This window comes from Oncorhynchus mykiss, chromosome 4 (assembly GCF_013265735.2).
Source record: "Oncorhynchus mykiss isolate Arlee chromosome 4, USDA_OmykA_1.1, whole genome shotgun sequence".
NCBI lineage: Eukaryota > Metazoa > Chordata > Actinopteri > Salmoniformes > Salmonidae > Oncorhynchus > Oncorhynchus mykiss.
The window spans coordinates 41,685,457-41,707,469 of NC_048568.1; the positions used below are offsets into that span (position 1 = coordinate 41,685,457).

The window sequence follows — 22,013 nt, forward strand, 5'->3', positions numbered from 1 at the left end:
CACCCACTGGGGAACCGGGCTCCTCAGCGCCCACCCACTGGGGAACCGGGCTCCTCAGCGCCCACCCACTGGGGAACCGGGCTCCTCAGCGCCCACCCACTGGGGAACCGGGCTCCTCAGCGCCCACCCACTGGGGAACCGGGCTCCTCAGCGCCCACCCACTGGGGAACCGGGCTCCTCAGCGCCCACCCACTGGGGAACCGGGCTCCTCAGCGCCCACCCATCGGGGAACCGGGCTCCTCAGCGCCCACCCCTCATCAGACGATCCCGTCAGAGCCTGGTTCCTCTCTAGGTTTCTTCCTTAGGTTCCTGCCTTTCTAGGGAGTTTTTCCTAGCCACATTGCTTCTACATCTGCATTGTTTGCTCTTTGGGGTTTTTTAGACTGGGTTTCTGTATAAGCCCTTGGTGACATCATCTGCTGAAGTAGAAAGGGCTTCCTAAAATACATTTGGTTGATGTTCAGTGTGGAAACAGCAGGTCCAGACAGTTCTAAGCGGTGGCACCCAGTCAGTCCAGCAACGTAATGATCGGTCTCTCCCTCAACTGAGCCTGGGGACGAGGTTATGAAAATACACAGACCAGCAAATTTGACATGGAGTATTTTAATATACTTTCAACATTATCAAAAACTAAATGTCAGTTTCACAAAATGAAATAAAAATGAAATAAAGGACCGACCAAGATCGTTGATAATTAAACCGTAAAGAGAATAAAACAATAACTAAAACAGTATAACCACATCTTCTACAACAGGAATCAACAAGATTCAGCCACGGGGCAAATTTATTTTCCTAAAAAAAAAAAAAAATGTTCAGGGGGTCGGAACATAAAAACAATTGTAGACTGCAAATTGACAGCAAGAAGCCCAAATGAATATGTTTGACTAAAACAATTACTTCGAACTTTACTTACAATCAAATCTCTCCATTATGCATTGGAATAGTCTGGAACACATACCCAAAGTTTAAAAAAATCACTTGAAGCTGAAATGCTGGTGTTTTTACAGTCTTATGTCCAACAATAAACACTTTATTTTGCTCAGAAAACTTGTGGGGGGGGGGGGGGGGGGGGGCAAATAAAATCACTTGCGGGCCAAATTCAGCCCGTGGGCCACCAGTTGGAGAACCCTGTTCTATAGCTTCACATCATCTTGACTCGGTCAGTCTCAGGTACTCTTGTCGTCTAGCTAGGAAGATTACAAGGACAATAAAGAAGAGCATTAAGGACCAAATAGGACACAGTTTGACAAACGGAGATTGAAAATGGCGTCTCATGAAAGTTACTCGGACTCGAAGTACCAGTAAAAGATGTTGCATAACAAATGAATGATGAAACGTGTTCGAACTTTTAAAAACACGCCACAGAAGTTATGAGAGGTAACGTTAAGTATGTAGAGTTTGTTCTAGGTAGGTAATACTAGGTATGTAATGCCTGGTTACTTGTTCTGGGTAGGCAATACTAGGTATGTAATGCCTGGTTACTTGTTCTGGGTAGGTAATACTAGGTATGTAATGCTTGGTTACCTGTTCTGGGTAGGTAATACTAGGTATGTAATGCTTGGTTACCTGCTCTGGGTAGGTAATACTAGGTATGTAATGCTTGGTTACCTGTTCTGGGTATGTAATGCTTGGTTACCTGTTCTGGGTAGGTAATACTAGGTATGTAATGCTTGGTTACCTGCTCTGGGTAGGTAATACTAGGTATGTAATGCTTGGTTACCTGTTCTGGGTATGTAATGCTTGGTTACCTGTTCTGGGTAGGTAATACTAGGTATGTAATGCTTGGTTACCTGCTCTGGGTAGGTAATACTAGGTATGTAATGCTTGGTTACCTGCTCTGGGTAGGTAATACTAGGTATGTAATGCCTGGTTACCTGTTCTGGGTAGGTAATACTAGGTATGTAATGCTTGGTTACCTGTTCTGGGTATGTAATGCTTGGTTACCTGTTCTAGGTAGGTAATACTAGGTATGTAATGCCTGGTTACCTGCTCTGGGTAGGTAATACTAGGTATGTAATGCCTGGTTACCTGTTCTGGGTAGGTAATACTAGGTATGTAATGCCTGGTTACCTGTTCTGGGTAGGTAATACTAGGTATGTAATGCCTGGTTACCTGTTCTGGGTAGGTAATACTAGGTATGTAATGCCTGGTTACCTGTTCTGGGTAGGTAATACTAGGTATGTAATGCTTGGTTACCTGCTCTGGGTAGGTAATACTGGGTAGGTAATGCCTGGTTACCTGTTCTGGGTATGTAATGCCTGGTTACCTGCTCTGGGCCTTGGTCCACTTGAGGGCGTGTCTGGGAGGAACCGAGGCAGTGGGGTGGTAGAAGGTGCAACCAGTGCGTTTACACTGGGCTCCAAACCGACAAGGCTGACAGGAGACAAGAAACCAGTCAAGAAACATCATCTTGAAGTTGATACAGCAACATTTTGATCAGCACTCAAGACATTCCTTATTTCCTTACTAGTGTCTAATGAAAGATTGTATAACAAACAGCTCAAAACAGGTATTGGAGGACAAACTCCTTTCAACCTCATGGTTGTAGAGTATTGTTCTGACCTTGGGGTGGTAGAAGAGACAGTCCATCTTCTTACACTCTGGGAAGAAACGGCAAACGCTGCTGGTCTGGACTGGAGGCACTGTAATTAAACCAACAACCCATTAAAACACTGCTGGTCTGGACTGGAGGCACTGTAATTAAACCAACAACCCATTAAAACACTGCTGGTCTGGACTGGAGGCACTAATTAAACCAACAACCCATTAAAACACTGCTGGTCTGGACTGGAGACACTAATTAAACCAACAACCCATTAAAACACTGCTGGTCTGGACTGGAGACACTAATTAAACCAACAACCCATTAAAACACTGCTGGTCTGGACTGGAGACACTAATTAAACCAACAACCCATTAAAACACTGCTGGTCTGGACTGGAGGCACTGTAATTAAACCAACAATCCATTAAAACGCTGCTGGTCTGGACTGGAGGCACTGTAATTAAACCAACAACCCATTAAAACACTGCTGGTCTGGACTGGAGGCACTGTAATTAAACCAACAACCCATTAAAACACTGCTGGTCTGGAGACACTAATTAAACCAGCAACCCATTAAAACACTGCTGGTCTGGAGACACTAATTAAACCAGCAACCCATTAAAACACTGCTGGTCTGGACTGGAGGCACTGTAATTAAACCAACAACCCATTAAAACACTGCTGGTCTGGACTGGAGGCACTGTAATTAAACCAACAACCCATTAAAACACTGCTGGTCTGGAGACACTAATTAAACTAACACTGCTGGTCTGGACTGGAGACACTGTAATTAAACCAACAATCCATTAAAACACTGCTGGTCTGGACTGGAGGCACTGTAATTAAACCAACAACCCATTAAAACACTGCTGGTCTGGAGACACTAATTAAACTAACACTGCTGGTTTGGAGACACTAATTAAACTAACACTGCTGGTTTGGAGACACTAATTAAACTAACACTGCTGGTTTGGAGACACTAATTAAACTAACACTGCTGGTTTGGAGACACTAATTAAACTAACACTGCTGGTTTGGAGACACTAATTAAACTAACACTGCTGGTTTGGAGACACTAATTAAACTAACACTGCTGGTTTGGAGACACTAATTAAACTAACGCCCGTTAAAACACTGCTGGTCTGGAGACACTAATTAAACCAACAACCCATTAAAACACTGCTGGTCTGGACTGGAGACACTAATTAAACCAACAACCCATTAAAACACTGCTGGTCTGGACTGGAGGCACTGTAATTAAACCAACAATCCATTAAAACGCTGCTGGTCTGGACTGGAGGCACTGTAATTAAACCAACAACCCATTAAAACACTGCTGGTCTGGACTGGAGGCACTGTAATTAAACCAACAACCCATTAAAACACTGCTGGTCTGGAGACACTAATTAAACCAGCAACCCATTAAAACACTGCTGGTCTGGAGACACTAATTAAACCAGCAACCCATTAAAACACTGCTGGTCTGGACTGGAGGCACTGTAATTAAACCAACAACCCATTAAAACACTGCTGGTCTGGACTGGAGGCACTGTAATTAAACCAACAACCCATTAAAACACTGCTGGTCTGGAGACACTAATTAAACTAACACTGCTGGTCTGGACTGGAGACACTGTAATTAAACCAACAATCCATTAAAACACTGCTGGTCTGGACTGGAGGCACTGTAATTAAACCAACAACCCATTAAAACACTGCTGGTCTGGAGACACTAATTAAACTAACACTGCTGGTTTGGAGACACTAATTAAACTAACACTGCTGGTTTGGAGACACTAATTAAACTAACACTGCTGGTTTGGAGACACTAATTAAACTAACACTGCTGGTTTGGGGACACTAATTAAACTAACACTGCTGGTTTGGAGACACTAATTAAACTAACACTGCTGGTTTGGAGACACTAATTAAACTAACACTGCTGGTTTGGAGACACTAATTAAACTAACACTGCTGGTTTGGAGACACTAATTAAACTAACACTGCTGGTTTGGAGACACTAATTAAACTAACACTGCTGGTTTGGAGACACTAATTAAACTAACACTGCTGGTTTGGAGACACTAATTAAACTAACACTGCTGGTTTGGAGACACTAATTAAACTAACACTGCTGGTTTGGAGACACTAATTAAACTAACACTGCTGGTTTGGAGACACTAATTAAACTAACGCCCGTTAAAACACTGCTGGTTTGGAGACACTAATTAAACTAACACTGCTGGTTTGGAGACACTAATTAAACTAACACTGCTGGTTTGGAGACACTAATTAAACTAACACTGCTGGTCTGGAGGCACTAATTAAACTAACGCCCGTTAAAACACTGCTGGTCTGGAGACACTAATTAAACTAACGCCCGTTAAAACACTGCTGGTCTGGAGACACTAATTAAACTAACGCCCATTAAAACACTGCTGTCTGGAGACACTAATTAAACTAACGCCCATTAAAACACTGCTGTCTGGAGACACTAATTAAACTAACGCCCATTAAAGCACTGCTGTCTGGAGACACTAATTAAACTAACGCCCGTTAAAACACTGCTGGTTTGGAGACACTAATTAAACTAACGCCCATTAAAACACTGCTGTCTGGAGACACTAATTAAACTAACGCCCATTAAAACACTGCTGTTAGATACAGACAAAGGTAGAAGACATCAAATAAAAAAAGGTAACATCTCAACTGATAATATTTACACATTTAATAACCAACATATATACAAAACATCCTAATATAGGATCTCGTAAAAATATATGTTGTTTTTCTTTAACACTATAATTTGAATACGAGTATGACAGCAGTACTTTGAGTTTATGGTTGACCCAGCTGGTTCGCCATTAGCGATCGGCGTTCAAATCGGTTCAAAGCACGTGAATGCACACGACTTCGTTGCTTCCAGTTCACACGTACTGTTTTCTGAGTTTCCCCCACATGTCATGAATGCAGCACAAGGGGGAGGGGCTTAAAGGGGGTGTGTCTGTACCTGGTCTGACTGGAGGGGTGTAGGGGGCAGGTCCTCTGCGGCTGACGTGAGTGAAGGGACAATCTGGTTTGGAACACTTGCCGTCAAACTTACAGTTGGGATGGACGAACAGGCATTTGTCCCCAAACTTACAGCTGGGGAAAGTTCTAGACACAAGAGAGAGGGGGACGGAGGAGGGAACAACAGATTAGTCAAGCCAATCCAAATCCAAATAAATGTATGTAGTTTTAGGGTTTAAAACCCCACAATTCCACAAAACAGACTAAAATGCAGACAGTGTTTTGATTTTCAAATCAGGCTGTTCTTACTTGCACTGAGTGGTAGGGTGGTGGTAAACGCACTCATCTCCACTCTTACAGACGGGCCAGAACTTACACCTCTCCAGAACCTTCTGTCTCTTCACAGGACCCGCCTCCTCAGTCTCCATCCCTAACTCTGAAACCGAGGAACGACATGATGACAGAGTTTAGATGAGGGCCGGCTTTCCAGACCAGAAACCACTCCGTAGAAAGATACCCAGAGAGCTAGGTCGATGTTTCTTACAAAAAGCACACCAAACACAACATTGACTCATACCTTATCCAGCAGTGTCAAAGCTGTTTAGTGAGAACCTTGGTCAGCCCAAATTCTCCTTACCTCACCAGAATCGCTTTCCATTGAAAAAAAAAAATACAGATTTCTTGTAGTTTGGTCGCTGACATTGACAGTAGAAAACTGGTCACTTAAGACAACGTTGAAACCCTAGAGGAGCTGTAGTGTAGTTGACAGAAAGTGTCAGTGTGGTAGCCCAAGCTGTTATACAGAGACAGCCAATCAGAACAACATCTGGTGTGGTAGCCTCAGCTGTTATACAGAGACAGCCAATCAGAACAACATCTGGTGTGGTAGCCTCAGCTGTTATACAGAGACAGCCAATCAGAACAACATCTGGTGTGGTAGCCTCAGCTGTTATACAGAGACAGCCAATCAGAACAACATCTGGTGTGGTAGCCACAGCTGTTATACAGAGACAGCCAATCAGAACAACATCTGGTGTGGTAGCCACAGCTGTTATACAGAGACAGCCAATCAGAACAAATTCTGGTGTGGTAGCCACAGCTGTTATGATCAGTCACTAGTAATAATGACAAGTGGAAGTGCTTAACCATTGAAAAAGCCTTCACAATTGTAATACCCGAGTGTCAAGGCTCACACCCGGGGCGGCAGCGTAGCCTAGTGGTTAGAGTGGAGGGGCGGCAGGGTAGTCTAGTGGTTAGAGTGGAGGGGCGGCAGGGTAGCCTAGTGGTTAGAGTGGAGGGGCGGCAGGGTAGCCTAGTGGTTAGAGTGGAGGGGCGGCAGCGTAGCCTAGTGGTTAGAGTGGAGGGGCGGCAGGGTAGTCTAGTGGTTAGAGTGTAGAGGGGCGGCAGGGTAGCCTAGTGGTTAGAGTGGAGGGGCGGCAGGGTAGCCTAGTGGTTAGAGTGGAGGGGCGGCAGCGTAGCCTAGTGGTTAGAGTGGAGGGGCGGCAGGGTAGCCTAGTGGTTAGAGTGGAGGGGCGGCAGGGTAGCCTAGTGGTTAGAGTGGAGGGGCGGCAGGGTAGCCTAGTGGTTAGAGTGGAGGGGCGGCAGCGTAGCCTAGTGGTTAGAGTGGAGGGGCGGCAGGGTAGCCTAGTGGTTAGAGTGGAGGGGCGGCAGCGTAGCCTAGTGGTTAGAGTGTAGAGGCAGCAGGGTAGCCTAGTGGTTAGAGTGGAGGGGCGGCAGGGTAGCCTAGTGGTTAGAGTGGAGGGGCGGCAGGGTAGCCTAGTGGTTAGAGTGGAGGGGCGGCAGCGTAGCCTAGTGGTTAGAGTGGAGGGGCGGCAGGGTAGCCTAGTGGTTAGAGTGGAGGGGCGGCAGGGTAGCCTAGTGGTTAGAGTGGAGGGGCGGCAGGGTAGCCTAGTGGTTAGAGTGGAGGGGCGGCAGCGTAGCCTAGTGGTTAGAGTGTAGAGGCGGCAGGGTAGCCTAGTGGTTAGAGTGGAGGGGCGGCAGGGTAGCCTAGTGGTTAGAGTGGAGGGGCGGCAGGGTAGCCTAGTGGTTAGAGTGGAGGGGCGGCAGGGTAGCCTAGTGGTTAGAGTGGAGGGGCGGCAGCGTAGCCTAGTGGTTAGAGTGGAGGGGCGGCAGCGTAGCCTAGTGGTTAAGAGCGTTGGACTAGTCACCGGAAGGTTGAAAGTTCAAATCCCCGAGCTGACAAGGTCGTTCTGCCCCTGAACAAGGCATTGAAAATAAGAATTTGTTCTTAACTCACTTGCCTAGTTTAAATAAAAGGTAAATAAAAAATAAACACCCTTATACTAAATTATAGAAGCAAAAATAATTCATTTTATTTATAACCATTTTGCCAATAAATAAATTAATAATTCAACCCCTTTACCATCAGGGTATTGTGGTTCCCCCTGCAGTCTGTGGTGGATGCTGAGTTTGGGTTTTGTTCCGAGGTGGATGGAGGGGTCAGGCATGGTGGTCTTGGCTGGTTTAGGATAACTGTCATCCGCTTCCATGTCACAGTCTCCTAGGTTACCCAGGGGGCTAGGAACCCCATCCAGGGTCACAATGAACTTAGGACTGGCTGACCCCGCGGCTTCAGCCTTCTCACTGCTAGGAGGGAGGCAGAGGAGAGAGGGAGGGAGGAAGGCAGAGGAGAGAGGGAGGGAGGAAGGCAGAGGAGAGAGGGAGGTACAGACAGACAGAAAAGCATTATGACAGTTTTGTTTACTTAGCTTGTTTTCAGTGAGCCATGCTGCAACAACAACGTATAAAGAAAATATCTGAGCCAGCCCACTACGAGTGACGAAGAGGGCAGCCCACTACGAGTGACGAAGAGGGCAGCCCACTACGAGTGACGAAGAGGGCAGCCCACTACGAGTGACGAAGAGGGCAGCCCACTACGAGTGACGAAGAGGGCAGCCCACTACGAGTGACGAAGAGGGCAGCCCACTACGAGTGACGAAGAGGGCAGCCCACTACGAGTGACGAAGAGGGCAGCCCACTACGAGTGACGAAGAGGGCAGCCCACTACGAGTGACGAAGAGGGCAGCCCACTACGAGTGACGAAGAGGGCAGCCCACTACGAGTCACTAAGAGGGCAGCCCACTACGAGTGACGAAGAGGGCAGCCCACTACGAGTGACGAAGAGGGCAGCCCACTACGAGTGACGAAGAGGGCAGCCCACTACGAGTGACGAAGAGGGCAGCCCACTACGAGTGACGTAGAGGGCAGCCCACTACGAGTGACGAAGAGGGCAGCCCACTACGAGTCACAAAGAGGGCAGCCCACTACGAGTCACGAAGAGGGCAGCCCACTACGAGTGACGAAGAGGGCAGCCCACTACGAGTGACGAAGAGGGCAGCCCACTACGAGTGACGAAGAGGGCAGCCCACTACGAGTCACAAAGAGGGCAGCCCACTACGAGTCACGAAGAGGGCAGCCCACTACGAGTGACTAAGAGGGCAGCCCACTACGAGTGACGAAGAGGGCAGCCCACTACGAGTGACGAAGAGGGCAGCCCACTACGAGTGACGAAGAGGGCAGCCCACTACGAGTGACGAAGAGGGCAGCCCACTACGAGTGACGAAGAGGGCAGCCCACTACGAGTGACGAAGAGGGCAGCCCACTACGAGTGACGAAGAGGGCAGCCCACTACGAGTGACGTAGAGGGCAGCCCACTACGAGTGACGAAGAGGGCAGCCCACTACGAGTCACAAAGAGGGCAGCCCACTACGAGTCACGAAGAGGGCAGCCCACTACGAGTGACGAAGAGGGCAGCCCACTACGAGTGACGAAGAGGGCAGCCCACTACGAGTGACGAAGAGGGCAGCCCACTACGAGTCACAAAGAGGGCAGCCCACTACGAGTCACGAAGAGGGCAGCCCACTACGAGTGACTAAGAGGGCAGCCCACTATGAGTGACGAAGAGGGCAGCCCACTACGAGTGACGAAGAGGGCAGCCCACTACGAGTGACGAAGAGGGCAGCCCACTACGAGTGACGAAGAGGGCAGCCCACTACGAGTGACGAAGAGGGCAGCCCACTACGAGTGACGAAGAGGGCAGCCCACTACGAGTGACGAAGAGGGCAGCCCACTACGAGTGACGAAGAGGGCAGCCCACTACGAGTGACGAAGAGGGCAGCCCACTACGAGTGACGAAGAGGGCAGCCCACTACGAGTGACGAAGAGGGCAGCCCACTACGAGTGACGAAGAGGGCAGCCCACTACGAGTGACGAAGAGGGCAGCCCACTACGAGTGACGAAGAGGGCAGCCCACTACGAGTGACGAAGAGGGCAGCCCACTACGAGTGACGAAGAGGGCAGCCCACTACGAGTGACGAAGAGGGCAGCCCACTACGAGTGACGAAGAGGGCAGCCCACTACGAGTGACGAAGAGGGCAGCCCACTACGAGTGACGAAGAGGGCAGCCCACTACGAGTGACGAAGAGGGCAGCCCACTACGAGTGACGAAGAGGGCAGCCCACTACGAGTGACGAAGAGGGCAGCCCACTACGAGTGACGAAGAGGGCAGCCCACTACGAGTGACGAAGAGGGCAGCCCACTACGAGTGACGAAGAGGGCAGCCCACTACGAGTGACGAAGAGGGCAGCCCACTACGAGTGACGAAGAGGGCAGCCCACTACGAGTCACAAAGAGGGCAGCCCACTACGAGTCACAAAGAGGGCAGCCCACTACGAGTCACAAAGAGGGCAGCCCACTACGAGTCACAAAGAGGGCAGCCCACTACGAGTCACAAAGAGGGCAGCCCACTACGAGTCACAAAGAGGGCAGCCCACTACGAGTCACAAAGAGGGCAGCCCACTACGAGTCACAAAGAGGGCAGCCCACTACGAGTCACAAAGAGGGCAGCCCACTACGAGTCACAAAGAGGGCAGCCCACTACGAGTTACAAAGAGGGCAGCCCACTACGAGTCACAAAGAGGGCAGCCCACTACGAGTCACAAAGAGGGCAGCCCACTACGAGTCACAAAGAGGGCAGCCCACTACGAGTCACAAAGAGGGCAGCCCACTACGAGTCACAAAGAGGGCAGCCCACTACGAGTCACAAAGAGGGCAGCCCACTACGAGTCACAAAGAGGGCAGCCCACTACGAGTCACAAAGAGGGCAGCCACTACGAGTCACAAAGAGGGCAGCCCACTACGAGTCACTAAGAGGGCAGCCCACTACGAGTCACGAAGAGGGCAGCCCACTACGAGTCACTAAGAGGGCAGCCCACTACGAGTCACGAAGAGGGCAGCCCACTACGAGTCACTAAGAGGGCAGCCCACTACGAGTCACTAAGAGGGCAGCCCACTACGAGTCACTAAGAGGGCAGCCCACTACGAGTCACTAAGAGGGCAGCCCACTACGAGTCACGAAGAGGGCAGCCCACTACGAGTCACTAAGAGGGCAGCCCACTACGAGTCACTAAGAGGGCAGCCCACTACGAGTCACTAAGAGGGCAGCCCACTACGAGTCACTAAGAGGGCAGCCCACTACGAGTCACTAAGAGGGCAGCACACTACGAGTCACTAAGAGGGCAGCACACTATGAGTCACTAAGAGAGCAGCCACAAAGAGGGTAGTCACTATGATATACCTGGCTGGCTGCACCATGCGTGGAGTAGCTGGCTGGATCTCCTCCTTGACCATGGCTCCCAGCCTGCTCCTCATAGGCACGGTGGTCTCCTCCCGTCTGCTCCTCATAGGAGGTGCCACTTCCTCCAGTTCCAGTCTACTCCTCATAGGAGGTGCCACTTCCTCCAGTCCACTCCTCATAGGAGGCGGCATCTCCTCTAACCCCAGCCTACTCGTCATAGGCACCTAACGGGATCACAACAGATAATAAGATATTCAGGTTGGATTGTGTTATACTCAATGACTTTTAAAAATACAGTCGTTTACTCTCTATGAGATCACAATAGAGGGGTTACGTGTATCTTCATGTCTCAATCCATCTGCCTAGGTCTCACAAAAACACTTTGATCAACAAACTAATATGACCCCTCTATGGAAAGATGACTCACGAACACAAGGGTGTTCTCCATTTTGCTCTACGACCCTCACAATGGAGGCTGATTTAGACCTGGGACACCAGGTGTTTGCAATTAATAATCAGGTAGAACAGAAAAGAAGCAGGCTCCGGACCTCACAGGGTCAGAGTTGAATACCCCGGTCCTAGATTCAGGACAGACACTTCAAAACCATATGATGTATTGTTTGTTTAGTTATTCAATGCGTTTCTCTGGTCTATAGTAGTAAAGGCCAAATTCTATAATTTTTCAAACAATAAAGTTAAACAATTGTAAATGAGAACTTGTTCTCAACTGGCCTACCTGGTTAAATAAAATAAAAATTAAATACCTAAAAGGGGTCCTAAAATAATAAATCAAATAGCTAAATTATCTATGGTATGACCATCTTAAAACAATTCCATATGACCATCTTAAAACAATTCCACATGTTATCCTAGTAGAACCCCCCCCGCCCCCCACCAGCTTAGAATTCAGGCTGCCTGAATGTATTTCCATGCTGACATGGAGGGGGGGAGGGGGGGTTTAATGGAGACTATTCGTTATGGTCATCATCATCATCATCACCCTGTCCAGTTGTCCCAGTCTGTTGCGGACAGGAACCAGCTCCTCCTCCAGTTCAGGCCTCCTCACGATGAAGGAGCGCGTGTCAAACGGCTTCAGGACACTCCCCTCGGCCACTTCCAGAGCTACACAAGGACCATGTGAGACACCAATATTCTGTTAGTACAATCACAAAGTCAGACGTGTGAGGCTGTCGGTCAGGAGTTAAACAGTCCTGCTCTCCAGTGTGTTAGTAGCGGTGAGCGATTAATCAAAATGCAGGTAAATGGTTTTTTTGTTGTTTGTTATTTAAAAACAACTAATTGACAAGACGTCAGCTACATGACTTGAATTTCATTTAGTTGTTATTTTTTTGTGAGCCCAACGTGCCGTTTTTCTAGAGAGAGAAATCAAATCATCCGTGAGAGAAATCGAATCACGAACTATGTGGGACGCTGGGCTGAAGGTAGTTGTACTTTTCATGATGCAAATATTCAACCTAATTGACAGTGCAGAAACGCGGTAATTAACTGCAATGACCCTGATCAATCGTGCCTGTTCTTTCCAGCTCGGACAGAGATGGATACACTTTTATGCCTGCTACTTTAAGTTAGATACACACACACACAGGCCGTATGAGAGAGGAATGTACACAACACGGGGAGAGAAAGGGAGAGAGTTTTTTTTTAAAAAAGTATATTTTGAAGAACTAGTCAAATTATTTTGTCAGACAGGCTAGCCCGCCTAAACACGCTATCTAAATAGGTTGACTAAAGACAGTACAGTATGGGGAACAGTGAGAGAACGTTGTCTGGCTGGCTGATACTTCCTGAGGAGAAACGAGAAGAATTTAAGGATGAAAAATATTTTATTACAAGTAATTATTTTTTCCATTGATGTCTACCCAATGTGGACCCGGACAGAGACCACGGAATATTTTGGCAAATGAATGTTCACTATTTTTGGCTTTTCCATTAAAAAGCTCTAGAATAATTTGTCATAATTTCAATCTATTTAAAAAAATAATAATTAAAGTATAGAAACCCATAATTTATTTTGAATTATTTTATAATCGAACCACCTTCAAAAAGCACTAATCACTCAACGTTGGACAAAACAGTCCTCAATCTACACACAATACCCCATAATGACAAAGCGAAAACAGGCGAAGATTTCTTTTGAAAATGTACTAAAAATAGAAATAGCTTAATTACATAAGTATTCAGACCCTATGTAATGAGAACTGATATTGGGCTCAGGTGCATCCTGTTTCCATTGCACAGTTGGCAGTGGAAGTCAGCACAAAAACCAAACCATGAGGTCCGAAGGAATTGTTCGTAGAGCTCCGAGACAGGATTGTATCGAGGCACAGATCTGGGGAAGGGTACCAAAACATTTCTGCAGCATTGAAGGTCCCCAAGAACACAGTGGCCTCCATTATTATTAAATGGAAGAAGTTTGGAACCACCAACACTTCCTAGAGCTGGCTGCCTGGCCAAACTGAGCAATCGGGGGAGAAGGGCCTTGGTCAGGGAGGTGACCAAGAACCCAATGGTCACTCTGACAAAGCTCCAGAGTTCCTCTGAAGATAGGAGAACCTTCCAGAAAAAAACCCCATCTCTGCAGCACTCCACAAATCAGGCATTTATGGTAGAGTGGCAAGACGAAAGCCACTCCTCAATGAAAGGCATATGACAGCCCACTTGGAATTTGCCAAAAGGCAACTAAAGGACTCAGACCATGAGCAACAAGATTCTCTGGTCTGGTGAAACCAAGATTGAACTCTTTGGCCTGAATGCCAAGCATCACATCTGGAGGAAACCAGGCACTGCTCATCTCCTGGCCAATACCATCCCTACGGTGAAGCGTGGTGGTGGCAGCATCATGCTGTGGGATGTTTTTCAGCAGCTGGGACTGGGAAACTAGTCAGGATTGAGGGAAAGATGAACGGAGAAAAGTACAGAGATCATTGATGAAAACCTGCTCCAGAGGGAAAAGATTCACCTTCCAACAAGACTATGCCCTAAGCACACAGCAAAGACAACGCAGGAGTGGTATCAGGACAAGTTTCTGAATGTCTGAGTTGCCGAGCCAGAGCCCGGACTTGAACCTGATCGAACATCTCTGGAGAGACCTGAAAATAGCTATGCAGCAACACTCCCCATCCGATCTGACAGAGCTTGAGAGGATCTGTCGAGAAGAATGGGAGAAACTCCCAAAACACAGGTGTGCCAAGTTTGTAGTGAAGAAGACGAGGCTGTAATCGCTGCCAAAGGTACTTCAACAAAGTAAAAGGTCTGAATACTTATGTAAATGTCATAGTTTTTAAAAATCTGCAAACATTTCTAAAAATCTGTTTTTGCTTTGTCATTATGGGGCATTGTGTGGGAGAAAAAAAAGGAGGGAAAAAAAACAATTTAATACATTTTAGGCTGCAACGTAACAAAATGTGGAAAAAAGTGAAGGGGCCTGAATACTGACAATAAAAGGCCACTAAAAAATGTTTAGGGAGCATGCAATTGGCATGCTGACCTGCAGGAAAATCTACAAGTGCTGTTTGCAGAGAATTTAATGTTAATTTCTCTACTCCTAAGCAAAACGGCATATTTTAGAGTGGCCTTTTATTGTCCCCCAGCACAAGGTGCACCTGTGTAATGATCATGCTGTTTAAACAGCTTCTTGATATGCCACACCTGTCATGTGGATGGATTATCTTGGCAAAGGAGAAATGTTCAGTAACAGGGATGTAAACAAATTTGTGCACAAAATTTGAGAGAATTAAGCTTTTCGTTCGTATTGGAACATTTCTGGGATCTTTAATTTCAGCTCATGAAACCAACACTTTACATATTGTGGCAACATTTTGATATTTCAGTTCAGTACAGTCCAGACTCGGACATCGCTCGTTCTGATATTTCTTAAACGTCTTTATTTTGGGGAATTTGTGTGTATTGTTTTGTTTGGCGTTACTGCTGATAGAGCTATATAGCAACATCAGCATTTCAAAATACGCCTACGCCACTAATAACATTTCATTTGATCGTATCAGAGCCGACCCAGACCCGTGACATCATTTCGAATTCTGGATCCGAACCCGCTGGAGCCTTGGTGGATCCGTAAAGACTTCTCGTTAGGATGTGACAGACTCACCTAAATAGTCACTGTGCTGCGCTCTCATGTTGTCTTCTGGCACGTCTAACTGCAGCCGAGAGGCCAGGGACCGAGACTGAACTACTGGGAGAGACCAGTACAGTCATAGTCAGGACAATGCAGTAATATTGATTATGTCGTTGTTGGATTTGGAGATTGCAAAAAAGAAAATTTAAAAAAAGCATTTCACTGTAATAGTGCACGTGACACTGAAACATTCATGCTCCTTCTGTAATGAGGAGTCATGGGGACCAATTCCAACTCCAACCCGAGACGGAGAGCTGAGTGGATTTGAAAAGTGTACTCAGTATAGAAGTATAAATACAGAAGAAAAATATAGATTAAAAACTCTTGGTAAATAGTGTGGTCTAAAGCTTATCATGAGATACTCTACCTCGGGTGAGCAAAACCTAGAGACTTCCTTACTATTAGATTTCGTGAACCAACTGTTGTTTACAAATATACACAAACCGCCACCCCTCGTCTTACTGGAGACAGCTGTTCCATCTAGCCGAAGCAGCGTAAACCCCGTCAGCTGTATTAATGTCATCGTTCAGCCACGACTCGGTGAAACACAAGAAATTAAAGATATGAATGTCCCGTTGGTAGGATATTTGTGATTGTAGCTCTATTTTGTTATCCAATGATTGTACATTGGCTAATAGGACCGATGGTAATGGCAGATTACCCACTTGCCATCGGATCCTTACAAGGCACCCCAAAACCTACGTCCCCGATATCTCCGTCTCTTTCTCATGCGAATCACAGGAGTTTGGGTCTTGTCATGTGTCTGAAGTAAATACTTTGGGTCTTGATTCGTTAAAGAAAAAAAAAACATTTGTCCAGTACGAGGTGAGTAATCGCTGTCCTGTAATCTAGAAGCTCTTTTCGGTCATAAATGACAGTCGCGGGAAAAATGTACAAAATAATTTACAAATAACACACAATAGCACAATAGGTTAGGAGACCGTAAAACGGCAGCCATCTCCATTGAACATATCTCTCAGATCTCCACAAGTACAGAGGGATTATGGGTAATTTGGGATTGGGCCTTGGAGTCTGATTTACCTAGCTGTCTGGGGGTCTTACCTAGCTGCCTGGGGGGCTGAGGCTCTGAGGGGGTGTAAGACTGCCCCCTGGGGACCAGGCCGTGGAGGTGCTCCTGAACAAGCTGGATGGCTGCGTTCATCTCGTCAGTGGTTGAACGCGTCCTGGGTGCCACCGGAACCGTCTGTCTCTGTGGTACTAGGGAAACACAGGTTCAATTAGTTCCTTTTGACAGTTTAGTCAGTAATAGGTGTCATGATAAACAGGACGACACATTACAGGTGGTAATTTCTAATAGTCAGGTGTGCTCTTACTTTAAGGCAGATTGACAGAGAGTTACGTACTAGGTAGGTAGGCTGCAGTCTTGTTGATAGAGATCTGGGCCTCAGACATAGCCCTCAGTAGCAGGTTCTTGTTGGCTTGTTTGGCCGGGGGCAGGGAGGGTCTAGAAACGCACCGAGACATGGGTCAACACAGACAACCCCCTGGGGGGGGGGGGGGGGGGGGGGGGGGTCCCAACACACAGACAACCCCCTGGGGGTCCCATCACACAGACAACCCCCTGGGGGTACCAACAACGTGTAGCAGTAATGTGAAAGGAGGGATGTTGAAACCAGTTGCTGTCCTAAGATGTTCACTTTAACTAACTGGAATCAAGAGTCGCTGCTCAACACAACAAGAAGCAAAACATACAGAGTAGATGACCATGTGGAAAGGAGAGAGTAACAGAGGTAGACGGATAGTGTGTGTGTGTGTGCGTTCCCTTACTTGCGTTCTGGTTTGGAAGGCAGGGACACTCTGCTGGACAAGTTCTTGACCCCGTATCCTTCATCTTCCTCATCATCATCGTCCTCCTCCTCATCATCATCATCACTGTCTCGACCCCCGTCTGCTGCCTGGTTCACCCGCACCACGGAACTCACCACCGGGGCTTTGCGCTTCCTCGAAGCCTCCTCCTGCTGCTGCTGCTGGAGACAACAAGGCCAAGAGATGGTTGGCGACAGAAACGGGAAAGCCGTACTAGTTTGATCCTTTTCAAATGATTAAGAAATGCATCCTTCTTTCCTTTTGCAGTAAGCAGAGATCTCATTGGTTGGAATGATTAAAGTAATAGGGTGGTTTCACCAATCTAAATCACTTCTCGATCTCTGATTATGTCAAGACAATGAGGAAGGATGTATTTATGTTGTATTGGAGCAAGACCCTTGACTCAATAAAGGTAATTAGTAAACAATCTGCACCCTGCTGCTGCCTCCTTCTCTGTACGTCCTGCTGTCTCTGCTGCTCCTACTGTCCAGGTGATAGCTGCTGTGCTGCTGCCTGCTGTGTGACCCCGAGGACCCCTCTGAGGACCTATAGGCGTCCGCCGACCTGCCTGTCCCCGAGGAGGACCTGCCCTGGGGAGGCCTGTAGATCTGAGCTGATGCCCGCCCTCCTCCGGAGGTGGATCCACGCAGGCGACCTGGGAGGACGCCCATGTCCACGGGGTCCTCGCCGATCAGGTCATCGTCTAGCTCGGGCTTGATGTCGATGACGGCCTCGGAGGAGGGAGGGTCCATCAGGGGCTTGACCGCGGAGGTGAGGCGGGACGAGGTTTTGTCTGAGGAGACCCTTCTGGACAGAATGACAGTGACGTTAGTGTGTGTGTGTGTGAGTATGAGCTGGGCTGTTTCACCCTGTTTGGTTGCAATAAAATGCCGAAGCTTCACAATTAATTGATCCACATGTAGGTGTTGAGGTCTCGTCCGAGGAGCAACTTCTGAATTAAATAAATGTGTTAGGGGTCTTTCATATGATCCAAGCCAACTTGAACCATGCCGATTTCAGTGAGCATGGCCTTTCTTTTCAATATATAGCTAATCAACGTTTGAAAATCAACACCTTACCTGTGCTCATGGGCGGAGCTTGACACACGGGCCTCTGTCCTATCAGAGCGTGAGCTGGACACCGCAAGGCCCTTTGATTCCTCCCCCTTCCACTCACTCTTCCCTGACGAGGTGCCAGTGTCAGAGTACAGCTGAGGCCTCAGGGACGCGGGTTCTTGATACACACAGAGAGATTGTCAATTTAGCTATACAAGGGTAGAGATAGATAGAATACTGTCAAAGACCGCTCTACAACACATTCAAATAGCTAGACTACTTCATGCTATAGTGTTGTGACGTTCCTAGCCTTGATAAGACTGTTTACAATCCTCTCTTAGGGGTTGTTTGTTTTGGCATCGAACGACTCAAGGTCTTTCAATTCCCACTAGGGTGGGAATCTAGTGGCGCAGCAGGCTCCCGAGTGGTGCAGCGGTCTAAAGCACTGCATCTCAGTGCAAGGGGCGCCACTACAGTCCCTGGTTCGAATGTAGGCTGTATAACATCCGGTCGTGATTGGGAGTCTCATAGGGCGGCGCACAATTTGCCCAGCGTCGTCCGGGTTTGGCCGGTGTTGGCCGTCATTGTAAATAAGAATTTGTTCTTAACCTACTTGCCTAGTTCAATAAAGGTTAAACAAAGGTTAAATAAATACATAGGATGATGGACTTCAATACTGTATATCACCCTAGTAAAAATACAGTATATTTGGACTTTTTCAGCTAGGGAGCTGGTTCTCCTTTTGTGGTCACTGGAACTTAGCTACTGCCCTCAGCTTCTCCGGGACTCCATGTAACCTGAACTTACCTACTGCCACAGACCTCAGCTTCTCCAGGACTCCATGTAACCTGTAACAACAACACACCATACTTAGAACCATTGAAATAGAAAATACAAAGTTACACCCAAAGAATCCTCTCAACTCAAGACACTTGCTGTAGCTGCCAAACAGCGAGACAATAACTTTAGAATATCTGGGACCAGGCCTAGCTGGTTGCATAAGTACCAGACAGTAAACTTGATGGTATTGTTGCCGAGGAAGAGGGACAGGTCATCAGACATCTGCTGGGAAGTCTTCTTGTTGGCCACCATCACCATGATATAGTCTGGTAACTCTTCGTCTAGGGGGAGAGAGAACAGTCAGAAGAATGTATTATATTCTAGAACCCTTGGTAGAAGGTCAAGATCCATAGAAATATTATACTTGTATTTATATATAATGTCAACAGCAGTCAGATGAATTGCTGCAGATCAGAAGCTGATGTCAATATTCACACTTACCAACATAGGCACCGAGTTCTTGAAGCTTCCCCTTGATAGCAGCCTGGGAGAAAATAACAATATATTGTCAATTGCTAGTCTTAGGCCAGAAAACAACTTAACTACTAGGTACCAGTACCGGTTGAAAATGTAAAGCAGCAATCAGCAGTAGAAACAATAACAGTGTCTATTCCCCACCCCTGTTTGAGTAATAAACTGAAATATTGGACATTTAAATATCAAAATTTAGACATAACTGAAGCAGTATATGTGCGTTAGAAACCAAATTTTTCGGCCAGAAAGCTCCGATTCAAACTCCCATTCTACACACTCCCGATGTTGTGTCCCAAAGCTACAGCTCTGCAAGCTTTAATGTCAAAATGTGTTCGTTAAACTCTATATTTGGTGAGTTACAGCGCAACTAACGTTAGCTATCCTCAATGTACCACCGGTATGTAGTTAGCTAACGTTACTTCTAAACAAAAGTTCTAAATAAATACAAATTTACAAAACTCCTATTCGGCACCTCAGAACTGTTATGGACGTCCAACATGTGAGTTGCAGTACTGGGTACCTTAATAGGCATATTTATTTGGGTTGCTTGTAAATTTGTACAAATTCTCTCATGGGTTTAGCGAGCTAGCTAGAGTTAGCTACGCTAACAGGATGGCTAATAAGACGAATAGCTAGCATCGAAATGACCTCACCCGTATTTTCTTGCTTATCTCTGTACCGATCTCCATGTTTGCGTGTGCTGTACCTAATACAATAAGAGTCGTTATTAATTTAAAAAATAGGTTATTATTCACTAAACCAACACGTCCTGCCTACAAAAACACTAACGCCACTGTATGTTAAATGCTAATGCTAATAGCAAACACATTCGCAATGCAATGTGGGATGGTGGCGTTTCCGGTAGCATAAGGACGGGGCACAGCCCAACAGACTGTTTTTCAGCTTTTTTTTTAAAGACTAGCAATTTTTATTGTGGGTGAAAAAAGAAGAACAAAAATACAATAATGAGCTACCATTACTTAGGCTTCATTTTTTTTTTTATCCCTAAATCACTCGCGATATTATTTTCATTTGTTTCCTCTGCTCTTTATCCCGAGAGGAGGAAGTCCCGTTCTCATTATACATCAGTGAGGAAGACCCTTAATGTCCGGAATTCATTTAGCCATTTCATTGTAGTCATTGTGATCTATAGACTTGTTATATCTCGAGTGTTATCGTGTTCATTAACTGGTGATATTCATGGATTACTCATATTAATGAAGTCCGATTTAATTAACACATATTATAGTCAGTTGTTAACAGGTTATACATCTGGCTGTGTTGGCAAATTAACTATATCTCATCGGCCGAGCTGGGTGAGGTTGCCGGTTTGTCACAGTTCTGAAACGTCCAGCTCCGTCTAAAGAGCTCCAGAGTGGAGGTGTCATAATACCCATACAACCTAGCGGTCAAACAGATATGGTTACAGTCGTTTTTCTACCATCCATTTTTCCAACTGGGGATTTTAGAAACACTTAAAATAAGGTCTTTGTGTCGGGTAGTCTTTCCCTGGCATAACGTTTTGATAACCATGGAAATCTCTCTCAGATAACCATGCAAATCTCTCTCAGACAAGGTGACTTTTATCAAATATTCGTCTATGTTTACTCTCAGATTCAAGAATACTAATTAGCTTCAAAGTAGACATCGCGCATATCCCAGCAAGCTCCTGCATGTCATCTCTAGCTGACACCTTCCCCTAGCAGGTATTGTGTCCATTTAAAACTTGCACATGACAGTTCACAGAATTGTCAATTTAAAGACATACAGGACAGCCACTGTATTAATTACTACGTTTAGCTAACATTAGATAGTTAATCCAGAGAGATTCATACCTTTGCCTCGATCTGTTAGTCTCATCCAGATCATCATGGCATTTGTAGTTCTTTATGATGGCTACGTTAGCAGCTAATTAGCATGTCATTTTTTGGGGGGTAAACAGGGCAGAGAATGTTAATAAAAGTCACCATGTCCTAGAGAGATTTGCATCGTTATCAAAACGTCACGCCAGGGTAAACCATTTATTTTTTTATGTTTATTACATTTTTTTATTAAATATATTTGTTTTATTATTTGTATTTTACCCTCTTTTTCGATCATGTCTCATCGCTGTAACTCCCCCAACGGGCTCGGGAGAGGCGAAGGTCGAGTCATGCATCCTCCAAAACAAAGCTCCTTATAACACCCACCCGCTTAACCTGGAAGCCAGCTGTTCCAGTGTTTGAGGAAACACTGTTCAACTGACTACCGGAGTCAGCCTGCAGGCCCGCGGACTGCCACAAGGAGTCGCTAGAGTGCGATGAGCCAAGTTTTATAACTTCTTCTTGCCCTAAACCCTCACCCCAATAATGATGATCATGACTTAATTTAAAGAAGTTGAAGAAATTTGTTAATGCTATTCCTTTTCTACATTACCGAAAAGGGTCATATTTTGACCTCAAAGACCCTGTTTATCATGAACAATGCCTGGATGGAAAAAAATGACATGAACAGATCGAACATTGTAGTATGAACA

The 22,013-nt window shown here is 46.5% G+C and overlaps 1 protein-coding gene across 11 annotated transcripts; it reads right to left on the bottom strand.

Moving 5' to 3' along the window:
- Positions 1–587: 587 nt before the first annotated feature.
- On the bottom strand, positions 588–20,381 carry zc3h14 (zinc finger CCCH-type containing 14). 11 transcript variants are annotated; one of them, XM_036976366.1, is made up of 18 exons: positions 20,152–20,381; positions 19,466–19,508; positions 19,191–19,305; positions 18,992–19,032; positions 18,209–18,362; positions 17,558–17,933; positions 17,091–17,293; positions 16,667–16,767; positions 16,365–16,520; positions 15,276–15,359; positions 12,150–12,271; positions 11,150–11,373; positions 7,937–8,157; positions 5,863–5,989; positions 5,555–5,700; positions 2,563–2,642; positions 2,267–2,373; positions 588–1,187 (listed from the first exon to the last, which is right to left on the bottom strand). In XM_036976366.1, exons 1-18 carry the CDS (start codon positions 20,185–20,187, stop codon positions 1,184–1,186), a joined length of 2,340 nt encoding a protein of 779 aa, XP_036832261.1. In that variant the 5' UTR covers positions 20,188–20,381; the 3' UTR covers positions 588–1,183. The 11 variants fall into 11 exon arrangements, with proteins under 11 accessions (XP_036832261.1, XP_036832253.1, XP_036832257.1 ...); XM_036976358.1 differs by having other exon boundaries at positions 7,937–8,160; positions 20,152–20,380; XM_036976362.1 differs by having other exon boundaries at positions 7,937–8,160; positions 17,091–17,287; positions 17,564–17,936; positions 20,152–20,380.
- Between the last annotated feature and the right edge of the window lie 1,632 nt (positions 20,382–22,013).